The following is a 27,060-nucleotide window of genomic DNA, read 5'->3' as shown; positions in this document are numbered from 1 at the left end:
TGGAAGAATTATGACAAAAGAAAATTAGAAGTTTTCCGTGAAAAAAACCCGAAAACCTTTGGGGGCAGGAGAAAGAACTTCTTACAGCCCATCCTGCCATTTGCATTTCTGGATACGTGCCTGCTGGAGAATTTCTGATCGTGAACTAAGGCACACGGAGGTTTAAAAACCCTTGGAGGTTTTTAATAGCCCATCTACCTGTGCTCTTTTATATGATCGAGTTCAATACATGGCTGGGGAAATAGAAACAGGAGGGCATTTGTTTTTTGGGGGTGTTGGGGCTGGCTAGCATGGTGAGGAATGATCAGGGTACAAAAGGAATATAGAAGCACAGAAGAAAATTCATCTTATTCAGATACTTAAACCATCTAAAAATTTGCTTGAATTAAAGTGGAATTTTCTTTCACTTCAGGGGGAGCTTATTCTGCTCAGTCCCAGGGACCTTCCTCCGAGGTGTGAAGGGAGCAAGTTTTGCTAGCATAAGTACCCAGCCTGGGAGGACTGGAAAGGAGTACTGTAATAATACTGGGACAAAAATATGAATTTCATGGAACATATTACATCCTTGTTTTTCAAAATCTTTATCACCTATACTGAACTTAATGCATAGTTTTCAAACTAAACAGACCTCTTCTTGGGGATAGAAGCAGGCTGCAAACGAGCTTGTCACCCACTTTGCTTTCAAATTGGGTATTCAGAGCACGTGGGATCACATGTTTCTACTTCAAGGCTGTGCGTAGAGGAAACGAAAGCCCTCGACACAGCTTGGTAGTTAGCAAAGGATCCAAATCAGAGTAATTGTATAAATTATAACTAAATTGCCAAGCATTTGGACAAAGCTAGTCTAATCAAGAAAGTGGTGATATTTACTTTTTGATAATGCAGGTTGGAAGAGGAATTGGGGGAGGAAGGCATCACAAATCTCTCAATATATTTCTAAACTTGGCACCCAGACTAGTTTTGTCACATATTTGCAGCTTAAAAAGTATTTGGCTTTTACAACAGCCAAAATAAGTATCCTTTAATCACTTTCAACCTATGAACAGATGGGCAAACAGTGATTTTATAAATGGAGCATACAAAATACTTCAACATCAGCCAAAACTAATTAGTAGCAATATCTGAACTAAACTCTAAAACTGATTTAGTGTTTAATATATATTATCATATAAGCGTTAGCAGTTGAAAGGAAATTCCCTGTTCAAATATTTGCCAAGCTCAGTGTCTAATGCTCAGACATGATTAACTTACTAATTAACTTATTCTATCTTTTCTCACATATAATCTTGCTTAATGATTTCTTCTCTCACAAAAAACTATTCGATTTTTAAAATTTTGATCATAGATTTGTCAAACTTCAAGTGCAGAAGTCAAACTTAGCTACTCAGACCTAGTCTTTCAATCTTTCTTAGGGTGACATTAGTGATTAAATCGGCTTCAAGACAGGGAAAGTCTTCTAAGGTGAAAGTATTCCTCTCTTCAAAAATATCTCTTAAAAGAGTTTTATGGAGACCCTTAAGTGCTAAGAATCCTTAAATTTGATTACTGTGCATCAGATGTATGTGACTAACTAGGGAAACTTATGTCAATTGTATGGTTGAAGGACAGAATTAAAATTTTAGTGCTGAACATAATATATTCACATACAGATAAAGGTTTATAATGATGTGCACTGAGACATATAATATATTTCAGTGTTACTTCAAAATATTAAAAGAAGAAAAGAATTACATTTGGAAGTAAGCACAGGCTGGTTCTTACTGATTCCTTAAGTCAGAGGTGGTTACTTGATCACATACTTCACAGTGGCAATATATTTCTTAGATCTCATCTACATGTTGCTCATTCTATTCTAAGGAATTTGACCATTAATGTAATGGAGTCAGTATATATTGTATAACTGTATCTTTTCAGTACTGCTTCAAAAAAAAAAAAGGACAAAAATCTAAAGTCAATCCCCTAAATCATATGAACACTTGAGGTTTGGAACTTGTCAATACCAACTTCTCTGAAGTCATAACATAATTTTTTTTCCTTTGATGATTGTATTACATACAAGACAAGGAGGGCTTTGATTTTCTACTGTGTTGATTACAACTTCCTAATTCTGAGAAGTCACATATTTCTCTAAGCAACAGTTATAAAAAATTAGAATAGTGACATTTACCCAATGAGGTGATTTTGAGGATTAAAGGAGAAAATTTGTCTGTAGCAAACACTTAATAAAAGATTGCTACTACTACTGCCACTAATTAATTGAATTATATTTTCCTTTTTTTTAACACAATGAGCATTATTCTATTTCAGAAAATCTGAACAAAAGAGGAAGAAATGGATTTTCCTTTACACTTAAAGTTTCCTTTACAATATAACATCTCATTAAAATTTGCATTCATTTTTATTGGTGGAATTAAATAATCAGAATCTATAAAGGCGGGCCCTCAGCAGGAGTTCCTTGAAAATGTTTTGTAGGTGATTCTGAGTCCACCTTTCAGAACCACTATATAGCAAGTCGTTCATCAGACTTTGGCATATTTCTTTCTGGCCTTCTATGTGACTTAAAAAAAAAAAGTAGTGTTGCAGTCATAAAATGCAGATGATTTAATATTTTCATTCTCTGAACATGGATTTTTTTTAGTTTATATTCTTTTTTTTTATTACAAAGTTTATTTTTACATCATTTTGCACATTTTTTTTTTCATCTCGATTGTAACCCCCGCGGGTTTCCCATCACCAAATCACCCCTGTGCCACCACCATAGTCCCGTGTATTTCCCTCCTCCCCCCCCCCCGTTTTTGATCCCGTTCCCCACTCCGCCCCCACAGAATGTCTCTGGTATATGGTTGTTCATTATTTTTGTTATTTTCTTGCCTGGTCCATTATACTCCTGCTATGAGTGAAACCATCGGTATTTTTCTTTCTCTTTCTGGCTTATCTCACTAAGCATGATCTTTTCCAGCTCCATCCAAGTTGCTGCAAAAGACATGTGTTTCTCTTTTTTGGTTGCTGAGTAATATTCCATTGTATATATGTACCACATCTTTCTAATCCAGTCATCTACTTTTGGGCATTTGGGCTGCTTCCATGTTTTTCCAATTGTAAATAAAGCAGCAGTAAACATGGGGGTACAAGTATCTTTTTCAATCAGTGTTTTTGTGTCTTTTGGGTAGATACCTAGGAGTGGGATTGATGGGTCGTAGGGAAGCTCCATGAACATGATTTTTTAAAAAATCACAAGCACCTGCCCTCCCTGGTGGCACAGTGGTTTGAAGCACTGTACTAAGAAGCTTAAGCCCCTTCCACATGAGTTCTATCCCCGCCTGCCCCGGAGGAGATCCACATGGTGAGGCAGACCTCTCCTGACCCGCCCGCTGCTCCCCTCAGCAGTGTACTTCCTGGATCTGCCTGTTCTGCTCCCTGCTCTGTCCCTGGTGAATCCTCTCACCCTCCGCATCTCTGGCCTACACCCCAGTTCTGTATGAATAAATAAATAAATTTTTTAAAAAAAATCACAAGCACTTTCTGAAGAAACTATATAATCTTCCTAAGTATCAGTTTCATGACCTCATGATGTTGGGTATAATGCAATTAAAAATATTTTTTTCGGCCCTCCCTGGTGGCGCAGCGGGTTAAAGCACTGCACTGAGAATCTAAAGCCGCTTCCGCATGAGTTCGATTCCCGCCTGCCCGGAGGTGACCACATGGCGTGGCAGACCTCTCCTGACGCGCCCGCTGCTCCCCTCAGCAGTGTACTTCGTCGATCTGCCTGTTCTGCTCCCCACTCTGTCTCTGGTGAAGCCTCTCACCCTCCGCATCTCTGGCCTGTACCCCAGTTCTGTATGAATAAATAAATAAATCTTTAAAAAAAATATATTTTTTTCTAAATCTCATCATAAATGAATCTATAATAGATGTCATCATATGTATAGCACCTTTCTTAAAAAAGATTATATTTATTTTGGAGATTAGTGATAGAGTGAGTTACTTGTATTGTTTTTCCCAGGATAAGAGATGACTTCCCTCTGTAAGAAAATCCATGAACTTTTACTCATGATGAATGGTAGAGAATTGTTGGGTTGCTTTCTCAGCTCCACTTGGTTAAGTTGCACTCACAATGCAAAGCTCACTGAGCAAGTTTTGATTCAGTATCATTATCATGGTATTACTGAGTCAACTTTGTTAATATAGATAGTTAGAGGTATTGATTAAAACATAAGATACCCAGATTAGAAATTTAGCAAAACTAGAATCATACGGTATTATGTCATTGTAACTTGTCTAGAAAATTACTAAAGCTCTCCTATTGTCATATACTTTTAAAAGAATGTGACAGAGATGCATTTATTGCCCTTACCAGTAACTCTCTTTAGATTAGAAGTTAAGAATAATTTTGTGCCTTTCAAGGAAACTTGGGAGACCAGGGCACTTTAGTGGCTGCTGTCAGTGTTTTGGTGAAGGCAGAAGGGCCTTTGTGGAGATTTGAACCTAGAACTCTGAAAGTTGGAATGATGTAAAGCAATAATTAAAAAAAGAAAAATATGCAACACACATTACTTGACAGTTGCACATATTCCCTCAACGTTGAATATGCTAGAACATGCAACTTTGGGTATAAGCGAGTAATCACAGGAAGAAAAAGGGAAAGGTGAGTGGATAAATTGGGAAAATTTAATAAAGAACTAGTAAAAATTAAAATAAAATAAATATCGTAAAATGAAAAATAAAGAAAGGAAAAATGCCATAAAGTTAGAATCTTTTAGATTTTGCAATGGGTCTTGAATCTCTGGACGAGCCAGAAATAATTATTTCCATTTCATCTGCATTCCACTTTATCTTTTAGATTTAGGCCCACCCACAAAAATTATTATATTAACCAAGCAAAGATCTTTTAAATCCTTTAAGAAGGCAGAATCCCCTCTCTTCTAAGCTATACAAAGTAAAACAATTTAAACAGAAAACTTTATTTTTTTGTACTTTTATCTATTTCAGCATTTCTCTTCAAAGTACAATGTTATATACTTTCAACTCAAGAAAGAGAATGAACTTAATCATAGACAAAAAACTACAATTCAGTAATATATTTGGCTTCCTTCTTCCTTTATTTAAGTATACAGGCACAGCGAGTACTAACTGGCTCAGTTTTGTACCTTTAGTTATGATTCAAATGTAAATGTGGACCACCATTTTCTGTGCTTCAGGAAATCTCATTGTTCAGTGTGGACTCTGGGATGTAGGAAGGTCACCAAGTCCAAAAACACCTGCAAGAATACTTTTTATTAAAGTCTTTGATTTGGAGCTGATGTAGTGGGCAGAAGTTCTCTTTCAAATTAATTTAGCTCTGCTGATGTTCAAACACCACTTCAACAGGAGCTATGGCATCGTTTCAGAAGATACAAGCTTTAAGATGAACTGTTGAAAAGACAAATGAAAAAGACAACTGGTATTTCCTGTCATTTGTTGTATAGCAGAGACAGAATGGCTACCAAATAGTCAGAATCAGACTCCTAATATTTTAGCTACCAAGGAAAGAAAAGCAATAGCTCTGAACAAAACAGGACAAGACTCATCAAGAATTACCTTAATGCAAAGTAATTCTGGTTGCAGTTGCTGCACCAGATGTGGCCTCTTTGCTAGAGCAGAATGTCATGGCTATGAGTGCATGGTCTACTGTCTTTAACCTAAAAAATAATCTAATTTACACAGACATAAAACAATCTCAGAGGGAACAAAAGGCAGAAACCGAGTCATTGATGTTCGCTCTGGGTGATGAGAAAGTTGGGATTCAGAGGTCTATAGCTAAAATACATTTCCAGGGAAAGCCTTAGTCCTGCTGTGTGAATTGACTGAACATCGCACTGGAACTTCAGCTGTGGAAAAGATGTAGAACAAAGACATTAAGAGGAAAAAAAGGATTTTTATATGCAAAAAAAAAAAAAAAAAAAGGCAATAGATATACAAAAGAAAAAGCAGATGTAAGATTCGCCAGGCGACGTTCTGTCTGTGAAGTGGACTACCAGAATGGCCTATTGATGTGGGCCATATTACTGTGCTGTCAGCAGAATATATTTGGGCATCAAAATGAGTTTTCACTTGATGCCTGGGAAACACAGTCAGTGCCAAACAATTGTGGAGTGTGTTTAATTTGACATAACTGTTAGGATAGGAATGTTATTTTAACTAACTTGCCCTATCTTTCATATGAAAATATTTTGTTCCTTAGATACTATATAGCTCTTTTGGATAGTTGTACTATACTTTACTTTAAATTTCCCTTCAAAATATTAATTTTATACATGGTATATTTATCCTGGCATATTTAGTCTTCAGGTGATATATGTGAATTCTACATAAAAACAATACATTCTCTGTATTAACATATTCATAGTGGAAATGAATATAAGCATGTTCAAACATTTCTATTTGTATTATTAACGATAATGGAAAGTTTCATATTTTATTTTTAGGGTGAAATCTGTTCCAAGTAAAATGGAAAAAATTGACAATAAAGTTAAAAGGATTGGGCCACACATAGACATTTTCCAAGTGTTCCGGGAAAACAGCAAATTGCATATTAATAAAAAAACAGTCAGACTGGTCATCACCATGCAGGCCTACGTCAGAGGGTGGCTCGAACGCAAAAGGTTCCAAAGAATAATGACCAAGGTAAAGTTTACAGTAAATGTTCTCATGCACTTAAAGTGTATGTAGACTCTACTTAAGTAGAAATTTCCACAGTCACCTGGTCAGTTACATATATCTGTCCACATCGTTGCTATACATCTGGCCGGTGACATACTCCTAATTTGAGAATCAAGCCTAAGTCTATCTGATTTTAGTGTTGTTAGAATATTAGGCCATTCTGGTAACAATAGTATCCAATACTCATTGCAAAATGGTGGCCTTTGATTAGACTCAAAATGGATGGTGGAGTAACCTGCCAAAAGTTGAGGCTATGTAAAAGCCCTCCTGTCACTATAGAGTCAGTTAGATTATATTCACATATGAGAGATGATGTGAAAAGACTAGCTGCATTTCTATAGAGAAGCACAAGTCTGCTGCAATCAAAAGATGCTACTCATATTTTTCAGAGTGTACCGGAAGATTCAGTGATATAGCTGACCAAGACTATCTGCTTATAGTCTCTATACTGAGCACTTATAGATAAATTGATTGACCTTGTACTTCAGTTCTTGACAAAAATAATCATTCTAAATTAGTACACATGTAGGAGACACAAAGAAGAGACCTGAAAAGGAGAAGGGCCGAGCCAGGGAGAGAAATCCTTTAGCTACATGTTCGGTTCAGTGCTTCACTAATTCTTTAGTGGGTGGGAATGTGGACAGAAGAATCACCCTTAATATCATTTGTGTCTTGCATATTTATAGGAATGTTTGTGTGTATACTAAGATAACTATTCAGGTTATTTAGTTTTTATTTCATAGTATCTAGGTTTAGGCATTGAAATGAAATTTCCTTTTTGTTTGGGTAAGAGTTTTGAATGAATGTTCTTCAGTATGTTGTATGTAAGTGTTTAAGACAAGGTTAGAATTCAATCACAAGATATCTACTTTCAGATCTAGAACATAATTTTTAAAGTTAAAAAGTCAAATGAACTGTGAAAAATATTTGAAAAATAACAATATTTGAAATTTTACATAATGTGTAAGTAGCTCAAGTTTTTTTTTTTAAGTTGATGTATAATAAGTGTGATGTGGATTAGAACATTATAAATAATAATTTACAATGAGACTTGTATTCTAATATTGCTGTTAAAATATCAGTTTGTGTATTCTGATAACTTATCTTGAAAAATGCATAGAAATGAGGTGAAATGTTTACATTCTGAGGCGCATATTTTCATGCAGAACACTGGCAGAGAAGCACACAGTAATAACAATTAACAAGACAGGTCAGTGTCTTTTTCTCTCTTCCAGCTTCTTAAATATGAAAAACTGCTAGATAACCTTTCAGATGTCTCAGATCTGAAAAGACTTTCCTGATGAGACAGGTTGTGTCCCTAAAGTATATTCAGCGTGAAAGTACTCAGATTGGTAACTGTCCAGTGTCCCTGTGAAGCAAACAATGTCCATTTAATTAACACTCTTCAAACAAGGGCCTTTTGAATCATGTTCTAAAAGTACAGTCAAAACAGTGCTTGACTCTTAAATATAAACAACCAGACAGACACAACTGACAGATTTATCCAGAAAGATAGTGAGTAGAATATTCAGCAGAGGTCTAGAGAACTAAGCTCAAAAACATGAAGGAATGAGCAAGGTTTAATAACTGCTGTAGTCAAATCCTGCACAGAGGGAGACTGTTGCAGTTTTTGAATCTTGGGTATTCTTGCCTTCACAAATGCTGCCCTTGAAAAATGAATATTGCTGCCACAGTTACTCTAGCACACAAATACGTTTCCCACTGTTTCACTTTTAAAAGCATTATTAGCTTCAATTCAAAACCTAGGGCTGGTGAAGATAATGAATGAAGCTTTGTCATGTGTCTGCATCCTAGCAACAGAGGAGACTTGGGTCACGAGTATATGATTTTTGGCTTAAGATGGTAGGAGGTAAGCTTTGCCTCACACTAAGATTCATATGGTGGGAAGGTGGGAATTGCTCCAGAAGTGTGACCAGTTCATTATTTCTTTTTTATACAAAAGAGCCCATTGAACAAAAGATTAAAATGGCAAATTGGAAAATGTTATTAAATGTTGAAAACATTAGCGACATTCAGAATCTGCCATCAGATAAAGGGATATAAAAGAGGAAATTGTGAATTAGACTGATTTATTTTTTCATTCAGGGAAACCAAGAAATACTGATATTGTTAAATTAAGAAATGTAGGCTAGAATGTAGTATTTAAAAACTTCAGAGAAGTACAACAAAGATGAAAAAATAAAATAATAAAAATAATCTTTAAAGACTCCTAGGAAACCAAAAATAAATAGCAGGAGCAAGAACAATCATAAGTGCAATAAAAACAAATACATGAATATTTGAAATTTACCAATAAATCAAGAAATAAGAAAGACAATTTACAAAGTGGTTATAATAAATTCAAGTAAATTAAGAGGAATGTGACTTATAATTAAAAATGTGGTCTCTGGTTTTGAAACTAACTTTGCAACTTACTATGAGTGCTTATTAAACACATTTTGTGTATGGGGTTAAGCAATCTAATTTCATTTTGCTGCCTATGGCTGTTAAAGTTTCAACACAGTTTGTTGAAGAAGCTTTCCTTTCGCCATCGTGTGATCTGTTATATATTAGCAATCCATATTTGTGTGGGTTTTATTCTGGGCTCTGTCTGTCTGTCTGTGATTTTTTGTCCTAGTTGCATACTGTTTTGATTACTTTTGCTTTGTACTATAGCAATAATAGTATAGTTTAAGGTGAAAGAACACATTACCTCCTTTTTCCTGTTTTCCCCAGGAATGTTTTAGCTATTCAGGGTCTTTTGTGGTTCCAACAAATTTTTATAATTTTTTCTTTTATTTTCTGGAAAAAATATCACATAATTTTTATAAATACAACATTGAATCTTTAAAATGCCTTAGGGATATGACCACTTACTTTTATTTTTCTGATCCATGAACACAAGAACTCTATTTGTCTTTTTTTTTTTTTTAGTGTCTTATAGTTAATGTATATGCCTTTCTTTCTTTTTTTCTTTCTTTTTTTTTTTAAGATTTATTTATTTGTGCAGACAGAACTGGGGTACAGGCCAGAGGCTCAGGGGTGGTGAGAGGCTTCACCAGAGACAGAGTTGGGAGCAGAACAGGCAGATCGACGAAGTCGACGAAGTACGCGGCTGAGGGGAGCAGCGGGCAGGTCAGGAGAGGTCTGCCAGGCCTTGTGGTCACCTCCGAGTCAGATGCAAATCTAACTTATGCGGAAGTGGCTTTAGCTTCTCAGTGCTGTGCTTTAACCTGCTGCGCCACCAGGGAGGGCAGCCTTTCTTTTTTTTGTTAAGTTTACTCTCATCTATTTCATTCTTTTGGTGGAATTGGAACTGAATTTATTTTCTTAATTTTCTTTCCTATATTTTTTATTTGCATATAAAGATGCAATAGGTTTTTAGGTCGTGATTTATATCCTGTCACTTTTCTGCATTCATAGATTTTTTTTAGTAGTTTTATCTTTTGTAGTCTTTTATTTTTTCCATGGATATAATGCCATCTTGTCTGTTGGCAAGACTCTTTGGAAAAAAAGAATACTTATCCACTGGTGATAGGAAAGTAAATTGGTACATCCTATATGGAAAATAGTATGGATATTCCTTAGGGAAATTAAAAATGGGAATACCATATGACCCAGAAATACCACTCTTAAGTTACTTACTTGAATAATATGAAAATATTTATTCAAGAATCTCATGTCCCTATTTGCCCAGCAGTATTATTTCCCATAGCCAAGACACAAAGCCAACCTAAATACCCACTTAAAATGACCGGGTAGATTGTGGTATATATACTTAATAGAATACTACTCAGCTATTAAAAAGGGTGAGCATAGTGTCTTTTTAGTACACAAAGTGCATGGATTTGGGCTAAGTATACTAAGTTAAATGAGTCAAACTGAAAGTCAGTAACAAGATGGTTTTACTCATATGTGGAATATGAATAAACAAACTATCAAATATAATAAAAGTAACTTAAACTAGGATAAGTGGGAGGGAGGTTAGGTATGTGATAGTGTGTATTGGAACTGAGTTTTGGTGGAGCGTGATTGAAGTATGTGCACACACTGAAGTGTAAAGTTATCCTCCCCAAATTATATACCTATATGAAAGAAAGATTGACAAATGAATAAATTTGTTAAAATTAAATAAATTTATAAGATTATACTTCAGCTTTTTCACTTGTAAAATGGTACACAAAGCACATCAAAGGAAACTGGCTCAAAGGAAAATTCACAACAAATGCATTTCTTTAAGAAAAGAGAATCATGAATTTGTCATTAAGTTAAGAAGTCAAGAATAGGAAGATAAAACTTTTAAAAGGAAATAACAAAAGTAGGAGAGAAATTTATAGGCTGAATATTGTAAAACTTCGAAACAGCTGAATTGATAAACTTCAACTGGCCATCAAGGAAAGAAAGTGACCTGAAATAAATGAATTTCTACACTTTAACTTTTAAAAGTCTTTGCCGTACGATGTAGAAATCACAGTTAAAAGGCAAACAGATGTAACAAAATTTGTGTGTTTGCTGAAATGGGTTATTTATTTTAAAATTCAGTTTTTTTTTTACAAACATCCAAACTGTCAATAAAAAATAGACAAAAGTCATGAGTATACAACTTTTAAAGAAAGAAATTGAGGATTAAAGAAGTTTTGGCAAGAATAATCTATTACAGAGTAATGCCTTCATAAAACTTTAATTTTTTTCTGAGTAGGCTACACATCATAGAAATCTAGCAAGTGTGAATGAAAATACCATTGAGAGCCCTTTTCCATGTGAAAAATGAGCATTTGACTACAGAACAGTCCACAGTGAAACTCAGTGATATTTAGGGAGATTATCCCACTCTATAATGCACACATTTAACCAATTTAGTACAATAAACATTAATAAATATACCTATAAGCTATGAAATTGGGTGAGATAGATGAATAAAATAAATAAAATCAGATTTAACATAAACAACAGAAGTATGCAAGTTTCACTGTCTGCTTTGTTATTTAATAGGCTTTGTATCATGGACCAAATTTGAAAGCAGTTATAAATATGTATTGCAAACTAATCCATCGTGTTAAACATCGACTTGGTCTTTGGAGAACAAAACAAGTTATAGACTTACCAGAACTGGAAGAATGGATGGACAGAAAAAAATGTAAGAGATACAATCATTTCTAATTTGATTTTAAGTTAGGAATTCATTTGGCCATTTATATTTTACATATAATATACATATAATGACACATAAACTTCAAAGGTAGACCATATTTTATGTTGCTGTCACATAATTCCATTTAAGTTGATGTATATTTGGAATAATTAATTAGCATCCTGTGTGTATAAACAACAGAAACTTACCCTAGCTTACCAAAATTGAAAGGTAATTTAAAGGTAAGATACATAAAAATGATAACTAAAAAAAAAAAATCCCATTTTAGAAAGAACATGAGCCAAAGCTGCTTCAAAGTCAAAGGAACAAAATATAAGGGACACTTTGTTTGTCACAAGGGGAAAGATAAGCTGCTATTACTTTAAGTCATTGTTCCCAGCATTGAATTGCAATCCCGGTGAGAGGACACATATTGGTTTAGCTTGAGTCATGTTTCAATACTTTGCTATGGGAGGGCAAGGACATTTACTTAAGTGTGCCACAGAGACCCTGTCCAGTAGGAGAGGTACCTCCCTAAAGAAAAACTACACATTAACAGAAGATCAGTTAATGGACATTGACCAGGTAGAAAACGTATTCCATTATGCTGCTTATTAATTGTGAACTATCCACAGAATGAGTTCCTCAGTTTATATCTTAACTTTCACAGAACCTGATTTTTATTATATTTAATGAGTTCGATATTGCTCAAAAATAGGATGGTTATTGCAGTCATTTTTTTGATTAAAACATAAATGAGAATTTCTGTTTTTGGTTTTGATGTAAGGTGCTTGGAAATCAGCACTCTCTTCATAAGTACAAGTGTTTTTAAAAACACTTTTTTGGATCTATATGACAGGATGACACAAGCAAAAGAACATACAAATACCAGAAGTCATGGCTGGCCAGAGCAGAGACTTGGAAGAAAAACTGATGTGGGGCTCAGATTTAGGAAGGAAAAAAATGCATCATAATTGATGCATAATGGGGGTTCAGTATGGACAACTCCAGAAGGAACCAGACATAGGGTAGGGCCATCTTTTTGTGAAATTTGTCCAAGGAGCTCAATCATAATCCCATAGTAAATATTAAAAAGAAGGAGCCATACCTCTCTGTTCTTATTACAGTCAGCCATGAGGGAAGCTAGTTAACCAAGTTAACTTTCATGTGAGCCAGGCCAGCAAATACAAATGTCCCCTTTGATTATTTGAATGTGTGTGTGTGGGAGTGGGGGGAAATAGAAAGTGGGGTACACACTCCCTTCTGCTGGTCCATAGGAGGTTAACATCCTTCTAATCATGGAAGCTAATACTAGTCATAAATATAAAACTGGAGTTCAAATTTCTTCACATTCAGACAAAACGTTTTGGTGGTTTGTACTTGATTTATATATAAAGAAAATATATTCCTTTAACTTTTTCTTTTCAGATTACGAAATAATGTTCGCTAAGAGAGAAGAATGGCAAGGAATAGAAAGAAGCGAACTTCTCAATTACTTCAATGATTGTGGTCATTTCCCAACTCAGGAGAAAATCGATGACGTTTACCAGCTGGTCTACAGTGGTATGTAGTTTTTGCTTCTTCTATTCCCTTTGCTTTCTTTCCTTCCTCCCCATTTTTCTCCCTTCTCCTTTCCTTCCTTACTAGTCTTTTATTTAGCTTGCACATACATATTTTTCCTCAATGGAAAAAATATGCTTGTAATATATATAAGATTTATAGGGCAGGTTAACATGATTTCATATGATACATATTTTGGGGGAATGGAGGAGGTAATTTTATTTTTTTGAAACTCAATAGTTTTGATATGTTATTCCCAGCGGTATATTTTAAACTATCATATTTTCAATAACAATGCTAAAAAACGTTCTTCTGCATAGTTGGACATAACCAATACTTTGTTAAGGGAGGGCAAGGACATAACCAAGTTTAAATGTTTGAACACTGTTAACTACTTAATAGGCTTGAATTTTACATTTAGAATATAGTTTCTGAAGAGTAAATAAATGAAAAGATAGTATTACAGAGAATACTTAATTTAAATGAAACATTCCTCCTTTTGAAGATTAGTAATGAATGCGAATTGTCGACAGTATGTGGGGAGTCATAGTACATATTCCATGACTCCTTCAGCTTCTGTGTTTTTATGTCTGGACGGATGCTCTGACCTGCTATACACTGAAAAAGAGTGGGTGGGTGATATAGCCAAAGTTTCATTAAGAAGTAGGCAAGCAAACAATCAAGCATTTCAGGACCCTTTTTTAGTAGAAAAGACTGACAAGATTGAAGCTTCATTATAGATTTGGAATTCTTTTCCTTCATAGCTTTTAATGTTAATCGAACTAATGCATTATCTGTGGACTCTTGTTTTGACATTGCTCTAATTCTAGATCTAGACTCTGGATATGTGTTTGTTCACAGACTGGTAGGAACATCCAAAATCTCTTTGCATCTCACTGGTCATGGCTAGTTTGGGTGTTTAACATTTGTCCCAATGACAAATACATTAGATGTAGATGTTTATTACAGAATTTTTAGGAATATATATGTATATATATTTTTAGGAATATATATATATATATATATATATATATATATATAACTGCTAAGAAATAATATTTGATGTTTGTTTTCTGTGAAGTGATTTTTTTTGAAATTTTGTGACTATTTTTTGTATGTTTGAAAGTGTGCTTTTTTACTTGAGGATATTCTTAAGTTTCCAGATAATAAGCATCACTGGCAAATTTTATGACTGAGTAATAATTTTCATATGGATGTTCCATAATGTATTTACTATTGTCATTTAAATTATTTTCTTTTTTCTTTATAATAAACAAGGTAAATGTGAATGTTGTAAAATGGATTCAATCAGGTATTCAGGAATTTATAGTGATTAGTGTTAGTTATTTAAAATATATATATTTTTCAAATCAGCAGCTTCATAGATATTTTCATCTACTGATTATTTTAGAATATATATGATAAAAGTTTTGATTTAGTGCATGTTTCTAGAATGATTTTGTGTGGGTTTAATTCCTGGCTTTACTAAATATATTACTGTGGTCAAGTTATTTGTCTCTGCTGTCTTATTTTCTGAAACATACAGGGAAGAAAATACTACTTAAGTCACTGGACTGTATGAGTTTTGCATAAAATAGTTCATGTAAAATATGTGACCCATTTGAGATGCTCAATAAATGTTTGCTGTTATTTTCAAATAATTATTAAGCATGTTAGGTAATTGTAAGATTGTCATAATTATTATTATTATTTTTTACTTTGGAAATGTTTAAGTGTTGAGCTTAATCTTACAGCGATTCATTTTTTATATTTTATACTGAGTGTGATCGATTACTTTCCACATATTTTATCTCTTGATTATCATAATTAGCTATGTGCCAGAGAAGGGATATGTTCATTTTTCAGATGAAAGGACTGAGTCTTAGAAAGAGCTAATTGGTAGAGCTGGAACTTCGTATTTTAGACACTGTATTTTAATGTGTGGAGACACTTTAAAAGTCAATATTATGAAAACATAGATAGGTGATTAAAACACTCTTGACAGTAAGTAAAGTCTTTCATTGATCTTTCACAGCTTAATGCATTTTAACATAGATTTTTCTCTAAATGATTGAATCTGTTAAAATTCTTTTTAAACTAGAATTTCAAAAGAAAATCTAGTTTAAAAGCATATTATTTTTAGTATAAAAATTAGGAATCCTCCCTTTAAAGAAAGGAATGAGTCAAGCATAATTTGAAATATATGTTCAGTTATGTTACAGCCATTTAAAATTTTCTTTGGCTCATATAAAACTTTCATTTAAAATGGAAATATGCTAAGATAATGTAACGTAAAAAAAATAGAAAAATATGGAAAACGAAGTTAATGGCTTTTTACTTGCTTCTGGTATATATTCCCGCTCCAAGGGAATCTGATTTGATGTGTTTTAGGTTGTCAGTCATCTTCATTCATACTCATTTCCATGATGGTGTATAATAACTGCAGATGTGGAAGCTGTGCAAGTTTTCATCCAGTAGAATATTTTATTTAATGCATATTAATTTACTTGATTAACTTCTTCAGTGTATGATACCAAATCTGTCAAATTCCAAAAATTTCTGTATGTGTTCAAATAATTTTAGATTTTTTTCATTCTTTATCAGGTGGTAACAGTGTTTTTTATGACTGATATTTGTCTGAAAATTTTTCTTTTGGAGAATGAATTAACTTTAGGCTGATCTTAAAAACTGGAAGACTCTGTAAATGTGAGAACCTTTACTGGATAAATCTCAGTGATGAAAGTAGTAATGGTAAAATAGTATATCTGAAAACAAGGAAAATCATAGTTTTGTGTCAGTAAAAGCTATTTAAATCTTTCCCTCCTAGGACTTGAATATCCCACAATAAACTGTAGGCCAAACCCTAAGAGCAAAATGCAACTTTGAAAGGTCTATCACCACCTAATTCAAGCAGCTGCTCTTGACAAGTCTGCCTGTTCTCCTCCCACTTTTAAACAATGATTTTTGCCATATTGTCTCAGGTTACATCATTTAACTCTGTTAGTGTCTCTTTCCCCCTAACCATGACTGTACAAAGCCTGTGAAAGTCTGTACCAGTGAGGTGCACTGGGAATGGTCATGGCCAGCAAGACTTTCCCTTTGGTTCCTCTTTTCTATTCTACAGTTAGGTGAACTGTTAACACCAATTAGTAAGTACTCTAATTAGCCATTTTGTTTTGTTTTGTTTTTTTTTAGTCTTTTATTATTTGGGTTGAAATATTTGTGCCATTGTTAGATCAGGTGCACAGAAAACCTGATTAAATTTTGTAATATTACTTAACACCAGCCATTCTTCTAAGGTCTGTCTGTTTTCTTTAAGTAGAAAATAACCATCTTTAAGAAACAGCAGGAACAGCAGGGGGTTTAAGAGTGGTGTAAGTTCAATAAAGGTATAATTACATGCATAAGTCTGTAAGAGAGTAAGCCTTTTGGTTCTTTTTGTTATATTACTGTTTATTGTGATTACACACCCAGTCTTCTAAACATGCAGAGATCCACACTTAGGTCATCGTTTTATATGATCAAATTACTATAATATCAGGTTTATAAACTTTCTGATGCAAACAATTTTGCTAAGCATCTCTGATGAATAAAAGACACATTAACATAAAATATCACAAACCTTGAAGAACCTAAGATTTTTAAAATAGTATAATTATTCCAACACCCTAAACATAGTATCGGTGCTTTGTTTTTTTCTGAAATTTCACTTGATTCCAAGTCTTGTTAATTCCTGAAGTGAAGTAAAAACTTAAAAAGGGCTTAAAGTACTTTTCAGCCTTTACAGTCAAATAAGTTTTTCAGTTTTGACTTAGTGCACTTCTTAAGTCACCTTTAAGAATGAGCATTTTGTAGCATTTCTGAGTCAGGCTGCTAAAAGAAATCATGCTTTGCTGTGTAAGCACCCAGGCTATCTACGAAGTGTGATCGGTATGAAAACGAAAACTTATGATTCAGATTTGTCAAGCAAAGCTTTTGTGGGAAACTGCCAGTTTGGCAGCATGGAAGGCTTGTTTCATTAAAGTTTATCTTTAGGTCCATGATAATCCCCTGAGAGTTTCATTTGACCTTTTTAATTTCCAAGATTCAAAATTCTTTGACTATTTCACGTTGAAATCAACTGATACTGTAGCGTATATGTGTATTTATCAAGAAGTGGTAGCCTTTAGTGTGAGGAGCTGTTCATAGAGTAAGCTTCTTCTAAAGCATTTTGACAAATATCTCATATTCTGACCATAAAGATACTGGGTTTCTATTCTTCAGAAGTTCCTGCTAGTGATTCTTTATCACCCAGTGCTTGCCTAGTGTGATGAACAACCAAATGCCCTTTCAGTTGGTGGAGTTTAGTGGTTTGGAGAGAGAGAACCTGATTTTCATATACATCCTCACATGCTCATGTTCTCTTCAGATAAACACAGGTACATGCTTATCATACATCTGTACAGCATGTGCATTGTGGTTAGGAACACCCACAGGCACCAATAACTACCAATAATAAAGGAAGATATCAGAACTTTTACTTTTTCTTTATTTTTTGGTATAATTTAGTATTAGACTTTTGCCTTTACTTTCTTTACTATTAATCATTTCCTGTCTCTTATTGCTCCTCTCCTACACACCTACAGTTTACCTCACACATTTTCTAGCATTGAGATTTACATTTAGGATTAAACAATTGCTGTAAGTAATAACTCTTAAAGTAAGGTTTCATGACATACTTAGGTGTTTAAATAAGCCATAAAGTGAGTTCCAAATAACTGATTTTAAGAAAGTTAATGTACCCAGATTTTCAAAGAAATAAATGCAAGTGGATTAGAAGATAATCCTTATGCATTCTTAATTACTAGAATTCTAAAGACTGTTGAGGAGAGAAAAGATGGAGCTATTGCTAGAGAGCTAGGAACTCCCCCATGAGATGTAAACCTCTCCCTGGACTACGGTGGCCAGAAACAGAACGAGAACTCCTGTCTTGCAAGCATTAATGGTTCAAATAAGTTGGCTAACTTCTAGTAGGTCAATATTAATCTGCTCTTGAGAAAAAAAAAATTCTGCAATTATGGAGAGGAACGAGCAGTAGTGCTTAACAGGGTTGAGATGAGTGTGCATTTAGGTACGCAAACCTCTTGCTTGTGGCATGCTTTTAAGTTTCTATGGAGCTAATCATGATTGGAAGAATTAGTACTGTTTTTGGTTGTAGTGAAAGATAAAGAGACAAATTACCAGTATATTATACTTGGCTAATGTGCAGATAACAACTAGCTCCCTAAGTAACATTGCAGTACTCTTAGTACTCTTTAGTATTTATACTTTTTTCCCTTTCTTTTTTTTCTTTTTCTTTTTCTCTTTTTTTTTCTGTCTATATCCAGTTGTCTTGTTCTTTCTAGAGTTACTTGTAGGAGGTAGCCATTACCACTGCAACCAGGTTTTCATTTTCTGGAGTCCTCATTTCTAAGAGTTGATCAGATTCTTAAGGCTACTTCCTTTCTTCATTGTAACTAGATTGGTCATTATTAATACTACAAGCTTCCAGTTTCTTTTGAGTCTCTTACTTTCTGACTACGGCCTCATATCTTTCTGGCTTGTTTTGCTAGTTTTCCCTTTTCAGAAAATCTGTACCCATAAAGAAAGGGAGAAGAAGGTAGGGGAAGGAGGAGAATAGGACATTGAAATAGGTTTTTAGATTCCTATGGAAGGGTGAATGAAACGTGAACATATAGAGGGGTGAAAATATACTCCCAAAGTTACAAAAAAATTAATAAACTTTGAGAAAAAAGAATACAATGCTATAAAAGATTTAAGGTTTGTGAAACAAGATTTGAAATTACTCTGCAGAAAGATTTTATTCACTTCGTGTTCATAACAGAGCCTGATAATTTTTAACTTTGTTCATCATTAAATCTGTGTAAATTAAGTTTTTTTTTTTTTTACAAAAAGTAAATCTTCAGCCACATGGGGATCTTCAATCCATTAACTTTACTGTATTCACAGTACTCATAACTCCTGAGGTTTTTAACCATTTACCTTTTTGAACTTAGAGTCATTCCATGATAGATACATTTTAACTTCCTGATTCTTCTCAGGCTTATTTTTCAAAAGGCCAGATCTGATAGACCCAACTGTCTGCCTAGTTTGAGCAGATGAACATGGCACAGTCACAGAAAAACACTCATACTGATTTATTTCACTTTAAATTTCTGATCACAAATGTCAAGTAGACTCTCAGAATTGCCTGGAAATTTCATTTCTTTTTTCAAGTTAACTCAATTTACTCCTCTGCCAGATTAATTTTTCACACTATCTTGGTCATTCTCAATCTAAACATCTCCATCTCCCTCCTCTGTGATGATGACCTTATCTTTAATGAAATTGATATAGCAGACATAATAGAGAAACTCTCTTTTCCTGCCTCTCAATCTATCAGCCTCTGAGCATTGACATCTTCAGAACCCCTTTTTCTTGTTTTTGCAGTGAATGAACTTTTTGTGGTCATCTCTTCTTGACCATTCTTTTTGGCCCACTCAAGAATTGTACTTGTGCCTTTACTTTCTTTACTATTAATCACTTCCTGTCTCTCTTATTTACTGCTTCTCTCCTGGACTATTTCTTAAGAGCATATAAATATGAAATATTTCATTTTGGAAACACTCTTCATAAATATTAGATAATCTTTGGTTTTTAATCTTCTTTACTTATCACTCCATTTTTTTTTCATTCACCTGTATAAACACTCCTGAAATATGTTGAGTCTATTTGCATGTCTTTTACCTTATGTCTTATAATTTTTTCTTTGTAAGACATTATGAGGGACTCTGGACCTATGAAGAGATTTAGTGAAATATATAACAAACACTCCTCAGAGGTGAGCTAGTGCTACATTCTATACCAAGATGCATTTTTTAAAAAAAAAATGAGCCAAGAAAAAGTTTCAGAAGGGCATTAAATTGAGTAAAAATTTTAGACCTGGTATTTTATATTATTTAAGAGTACATATTTGTAATAAAAATAGAATGGCATGAGTAGTATGGGAAAAAAGCAGATTCATAATAACACCTATTTATTTATTTTCACAGAACGAAACAGCTTCATTAATAGGAGTCTAAGCATGTCAGGGAACCCCAGTCAATTGCACAGAAGCTCAGCTAATGTTGGCACAAGAAAGCTGGCACTGTAGAATATTATTACAAAAATCAAGTGTGAAACTAAAACCTCTGTCTTATTATCCTACCAGAAATGCTGCTGAGTTTATTCCCGGTGAGACTACTGGAAGCCCCGGGGGAATAATGAAATAATGCATAAAGGGAAAGTTCTCTAGGACTGTTGCATATGAACTCCATATGATGTTGTGGTTTGGTGGATAAGGAGGAAGTGTAGGAAAGATAAGGGGGGGTGTTACACTAGGTCCTTTCAGTTGCCCGTGAGTGAGAAAACATTAGCTATAGGGAGGGACGAGAGGAATTGACAGTGCAACTGCAGAGGACATGTAGTGTCTCCCTTTTATTTTGCGAGTTAATGGGAGCAAGGTATTGTCTTTTGTCTTTCCTTTTGAATAAATAATAATTCAAGCACACTTAATCAAATCATGATTCTTTACCACTGATTTGCACTGCTGCTTGTAGCATTTATCACACTTCCATCTGAATATGGCTCTGTTCCTGATTTTTAGTTCTGTTACTTTTATATCTTAGTGTGCTCCTGCACTTGTATCCAATTGGTAGAACTTCATGAGTCCTTATTCCTGGCACTGAAAGTTGTCACTCTTTTGGCTTGGACCTTTTTGCACACTTTCACTGCTTTATAAATGTGAGGATTAGTCTTTCTAGTTTCATTAAAAATGCAATTAGTGTTGAGATAATTTGTAGAAAATTGACTTGCTCTTATTATTAAATCTTTCTCTTATCAATAGGTTGTCTATTAGCATTTTATATTTACATTATGTATAAAATATAAATGTAGGAATTACAGCATCTGTAGCTGTACAGATAGACTTATATTTTATTTCTTCTGTTAGACATTTTTTTTTTATATCGTTTTGTGTGAGTGTGCTAAGAACATTTACCATGAGGTGCCCTTATATAGCTTTTTAGTGCGCTGTACTGTATCTCAGACTGCAAGTGCAGCATTGTGTAGTTCACCTCTAGAATGTGCCCATCCTGCTTAATGGATTTATTTCAAGCCCTTCTGCCTTTTGTTGTTCTTGTGTATGAAGGAAATTCAGTTCCCTGGTAATGTTTCTTATGTTGGGTACTAGATACTGCTCATTTTAAAGTTTATTTTCCACATGTCTGAAATATGAAATAGAAAAAAAAATAAAAACTCCAATTTCTTCCTGACACTTGTAGAAAAAAATTGAAACACTAACAAATGATACATTTCTTTCTTTCTTTTCTTTTTTTTTTTTTTTTGAGAATGAGGGCATCACTCTTTCTTGGGATAAGGGAAAGAGGTGCTGTGTAGAGGGGCTGCCAGGCAACAGGTCTCACTGGAAAGGGGTCTCTGAAGTGGTTCAGACCCCCTAGGAGTGTGACCAGCGGGGGCCAAGCATTCCCTATCTCCCAGGCCTCTCTCCCCCTCTCTCACTCTTTCTTATTCCAGTTGGGCTGATAACTTTTCTTTTTTGAATATACTAAATATACTTTGTATTTTACTTTGTATTTGCTCTTTTTTTTTTTTTTTTTTAAAAAAAACTGGGGTTAAGCCAGAGGTGCAGTGTGGTGAGAGGATTCACCAGAGACAGAGTGGGAAGCAGAACAGACTGATGATGTACACTGCTGCGGGAAGCAATGGGGTGGTCAGGAGAGGTCTGCACCATGTGGTCACCTCCAGGGTGGGGATTGAACTCACACTGAAGGGACAGTGACTTGCTTTGTAGTGCTGTGCTTTCATCTGTTGTACCACCAGTGAAGGCCCTGCATTTGTTCTTTTTCTGGCTAGAATCTTCTTCCCTGATGGATTCCTTTGACTGACATCCCACGCAAATGTCATTTGTTCAGAAAGTCTTTTCTTGAAATTCCCAACTATCTTCTTTCCTCTATCCTCTTTCAGTTCTTTGATGTTTATTTCCCTTCATCCTACTTATCACTGTCTGATATTACACATATACTATCTATTTGTTTATTGAATACCTCTAGTCAATTGATTTCAGATATAATCGGGTCTTTACCTTTCTTGTGACTCAGCTAGGAGATAGAACCTTGTGCACAGAAAGAGGTGAGATGGTGTTACCAGCTGTGCAGGATGGAAATCAAGATAAGAAACATGACCTGTTCAGAAACTGTTTCTCTCAGAACTTTCCAAAACTCTGTGCCAAGCAAAGAGATCTTATAGTATTGCTCAGGTAGCAATTTATTTATGAATATTCCTGTTTGGTTTGTTGAAGGGTATGATTTCTTGCATAAGAACTCTTTTGTAGATCTATAGCAAATGTGTCACTCTGCAGGTATTAAGGGTGCTCTGGTCTGACATCATATCTGTATCCCCTTTGTTTACCAGGCTCCAAAAGGACATCTTGTTCCTCTTGTATATTTAATGTGTATTTGTTTTTAAGGTGAAAACAGTTTTAATGTATCCTGAGGCCATATCTATTCAGGCATATTCAAATCATTTTCTGCAATGATCTGGTGAATTTAGGACACACTTGCATAGCCAGCCAAGTATGAGTCATCCAACAAAAGGGACAGTTAGGAGGGGATTGATTCTGATTAGGATTCAAATGCATGAGGTGATGCAGGAGCTGGCCCTGCTGCCTGTAAAGCTACTCTCCTGTGTGGCCAACAGAAAGCCGTCAGTGACCAGTTATGGTAATCAGACACCTGCTATAAACAATATGTTCATAGGAAAGTTAATAAACAGCACCAGCTCTTTGTCTGTTATGATTCAGCAGAAATGGACTGTTTAATCAGAACAAATGTTTAAATATTAAGCAGTGACCTTATTCTTATTATTAAAATAAAAATATAACAGAATGATAGCTACTATACATCTTCTTTGTGGGGCCTCATTCTGTTAGAGCTGCATATAATGAATTTCAAAAATGGGTAGCTGCCAGTTTAGATCAAAGAAATTATTATTTGTTTCAGTTTTTGAAGACTCATCCATTGCAATTGAAAATACAGATTTATTTCCACATCGAATCTAGTGTCTTCGTCAGCTTTGGCTGCCATAACAAAAATGCATAGACTGGTTGGCTTAAATAGCAGACATTTGTTCTTCACAATTCTAGAGGCTGGGATGCCCAAGAAAAAGCAAAGCAGGTTCAGTTCTCAGTTCTCAGTGAGTACCACTTTCAGTCTGAGGAGCAGAACAAATGCTCTGATCGCTGGACTGGAGTGGGACAGTAGGTGGCAGATGTGAGACCACAGCACCAGCATAGCTTAGAGATTTACGTTATTTTCGTCTTCAAATAAAAAGCAGATGTTTATTGGAATTCAGTGTTTATCTTAGTTACCCCCAGTTAGTCATGTGAAACATTCTATGTTGTCATGTTAAAGATACTTAAATAATATCGTGTCTTTATGCAAAATTTATTAAAATCATTGTCTAAAGTATCAACTGTCTTACAGACCGTATAATTCAATGACATACTAAGAATTTATGCTCTAGAACTGCTGACTCTGAGAACTTGAAAGATTCATATATTTAAATAGTCTTAAATAATTATGAATAGGAGGATACTTTTCTGTCTCTGAAATAGAAACTGAGTTTTTCTTTGTAGAACTGTAGGGTGATGAGCTAATTGCAGATAGAAAAGAGGGATAAGGGTTTTCTTCTTTTTATTTCTTCTCTGTCTTCCTCCAGCCTTCCTTCATTTTTTATTATTATTCCCATGCTCCTGTTCTTCTTCTTTTTTTAAAAAAAAATATAGTAGCTTATTTTTACATCATTTTTTCCATCTCAGTTGTAATCCCTGTGGGCTTCCCTTCATAAATCACCCGTGTGCCATCACCACAGTCCAGTGCACTTCCTCCCCATTGTTCTTGACCCCACTCCCCACTCCACCCCCGTAAAATGTCTCTGGTGTATAATTGTTCATTATTATTATTATTATTTTCTTGCCTGGTCCTTTATACTCCTGCTGTGGTGAAACCATCCAATATTTTTTCCTTTTCTTTCTGGCTTATTTCATTAATCTCATGCTCTTCTTTTTAATGCATAGATGCTAAGAAAGATGGCAGAGTGAAAAATTGAGTTAACCTAATATTACTTGTCATTTTTTTATCCCAGTCAATAGAGAAATATAATTCCATATGGGAAAGGGTACATGCCCAGGAACAGAAAAAATATTATAAATAATGTGGTGAGAGTCTGAATCAGATCTGATTCCTATCAGCCCAGGTGAGAAAAATCAATACCCTAGAATGGGTCACTGAGCCTTTTGCCCCTTAACTCTGCTTCATCACCGAGCCCAGGGTAGCTTGGGAGACCCCCAGCCTTACAGCAGTCAACAGCAAAGAGTAGCTGTGTGCAGGGGAGCACAAGAGTAATTGGAATACTTAGTATTTTTAAAAGATTTATTTTTGTTCATTAATGCATACAAGAACTGGGGTGTAGGCCAGAGGTGTGGGGCGTGAGAGGATTCACCAGAGTGGGGAGCAGAACAGGTGCGTCTACTGAAATAAACTGCAGGGGTGGGGGAGACAGTGCATGGACAGGGGAGGTCTCTGTGCCATGTGGGTCAGCTCCCTGGCTGGGGATCGAACTCAGGCCACAGTCGCTGGTGATAGCTTGATAGCATTGACTTTAACCTCTGTGCACCAGGGAGGCCCCAAAGGGCAGCATTTTTATGGGGTATAAAACATGAGAAGTGTCCCTGTTCACTAGTCAACAGACATCAGACTTGGAGAGAGGAGCACTATGGAGGACTGCGACTGTGCATGCACACGGTGGGAGCTAAGCTGCCTGCTGCTCTGAGCAGTGCTTTCTTTTTCCATTTTGAACACTCTGGCTTTCTGTGAGAGAGGCGGCATTGGGTAGTTGATAAGGATTTGGACTGCAGGCTGACTCTCTAATTAATATCCCAAGCGGGACACTTTGAGAATCAAAGAACATACCGTTAATAACTGCTAAGGACAGGAGGTGGATGGTGAATCTCCCCAGAAAAGGGGCGTTTAGTCAGCTGTGCTCCAGCACCGCAGCGTGGGGTTTGGTTCTGCAGTTGCCATTTGTGAGCGCCTGTGTACACTGCTCCAGCTCCTTTGCTGTCTTCTTATGTGCCAAAGAAGATGAGGTTCCCTTCCTAAGCCTGTTGTGTGGAATAAACGAGTTACTGTGCAGAACACTCTGAGCAGTGCACGACAAAATGTGAGTCTTTAACACCACACTGTTCCTGTTTGGCGAGAGTCTCTAAAACGAATCTACTACATATTAAAAGGTATCTTACATGACAGTGCTTAAACACTGGTAACATATATTAAGGTGCATGTTTTAACAAATTTTAGGAGAGTGGCCTAAAATGGTGTGGTGCTTAAACAAAAAAAATAATTACTCTTTGGCAGGTAAAATAATTAGGCTGTGTTTTCAAAAAGTTGTAGTTTCATAGTCACCAAATAGTAGTGGAAAACTAATCATGTTTGTATACTACTTTATGTTGCAGATAGCATCAAGTTGTTTTTATTTATTAATTTTTCTGGTATTCAGAAAGGTGATTTTTATCTAGAAAATTTGTCTAGTAAGTGGTATCCTGTGTTGTCTGATAACAAATCATAGCACAGAGATTAGTTTCATCTCTTTGCTATCTTCTCTCCATCAAATGATGGGATTTGTTAACTATTATTTATTGTTGCGTTTTCCTGCACAAGAATGCTTAATTCAGGGGTTTCCTCTCTTTGTTTCCTTTCCTAAATGCAAGAACTCCCCAGAAGTGTGTTTTTAATTGCTACCAGTACTTTTCCTCACTGCTTTCTTTAAGTGAACTCATTGCTGCTGTTCTCAACTTTCACTGTAATTTTTATGGCTGTGAATTAGTTTTCTCACTCCTGTCTCTCTCTCCCAGACTCCTTGAGTAAGCTTTCTTTCATGTTTCCAGTACCGGTGGGTCTTTTCCATTGCAATGTTCATTGAGTGCATATAAGCTATGAATATGCTCTGGAATTGTCCACTAAATGTTCTCTTGGAAAAAAAAGGACATAATAAATTTATTTCTTTGATTAAGATTTATTGCCTTCTCTTTGGGAAGGTTAAGTTACACCAGAGGCTACATATCACAAAGACTTAACAGAATACACTAAATAGTGCTGATTTAAGCATGTGATGATGGGTAAGAAAGAACCCCAATTCTAGCTCTTTCTCATATAACTAGTTAGTATCAGGCTAGCAGAGTTCTACCCTAATTTTATTAAGGAAAATTATGATTTTTGTGCTTTTAAATATTAATTCCTGCTTGCCCCGTCGTAGAAGTATACTTCTTTATGCTCCTGATACTGGGGTTGACTGCGTAACCAGCTTTAGCCTAACGTCCTTCCTCCTCCTCTGATTTTGGACCCTGTCATATGACTTGCTTTTGCCAACTCATTTGGACATGAGGGATATAGCACAAGCTGAGACGGACATGCATTAGTGTGGTTGGGAAAACTTCTTGTGCGTTTGTCACTGCTATGAGAATGACATGCCCCAATTATCCCTCTGGTCTGAGGAGGGATAAAGTGAACATCTAAGAGACATGAATGGAACAGACT

General features: G+C 35.2%; 1 protein-coding gene across 1 annotated transcript in view; it reads left to right on the top strand.

Moving 5' to 3' along the window:
* Positions 1–27,060, top strand: part of LOC101637853 — a 198,411-nt gene that overhangs the window by 89,549 nt on the left and 81,802 nt on the right. The window contains exons 7-9 of the mRNA XM_004685200.1: positions 6,465–6,663; positions 11,692–11,836; positions 13,259–13,393. Of these exons, the coding sequence (XP_004685257.1) occupies positions 6,465–6,663; positions 11,692–11,836; positions 13,259–13,393 (479 nt within the window). The remainder of the gene's footprint in view (positions 1–6,464; positions 6,664–11,691; positions 11,837–13,258; positions 13,394–27,060) is intronic.

Source organism: Condylura cristata, unplaced genomic scaffold (assembly GCF_000260355.1).
Source record: "Condylura cristata isolate star-nosed mole 26May11 unplaced genomic scaffold, ConCri1.0 scaffold00018, whole genome shotgun sequence".
Taxonomy (NCBI): domain Eukaryota; kingdom Metazoa; phylum Chordata; class Mammalia; order Eulipotyphla; family Talpidae; genus Condylura; species Condylura cristata.
This window is presented reverse-complemented; position numbering and strand designations above follow the sequence as displayed.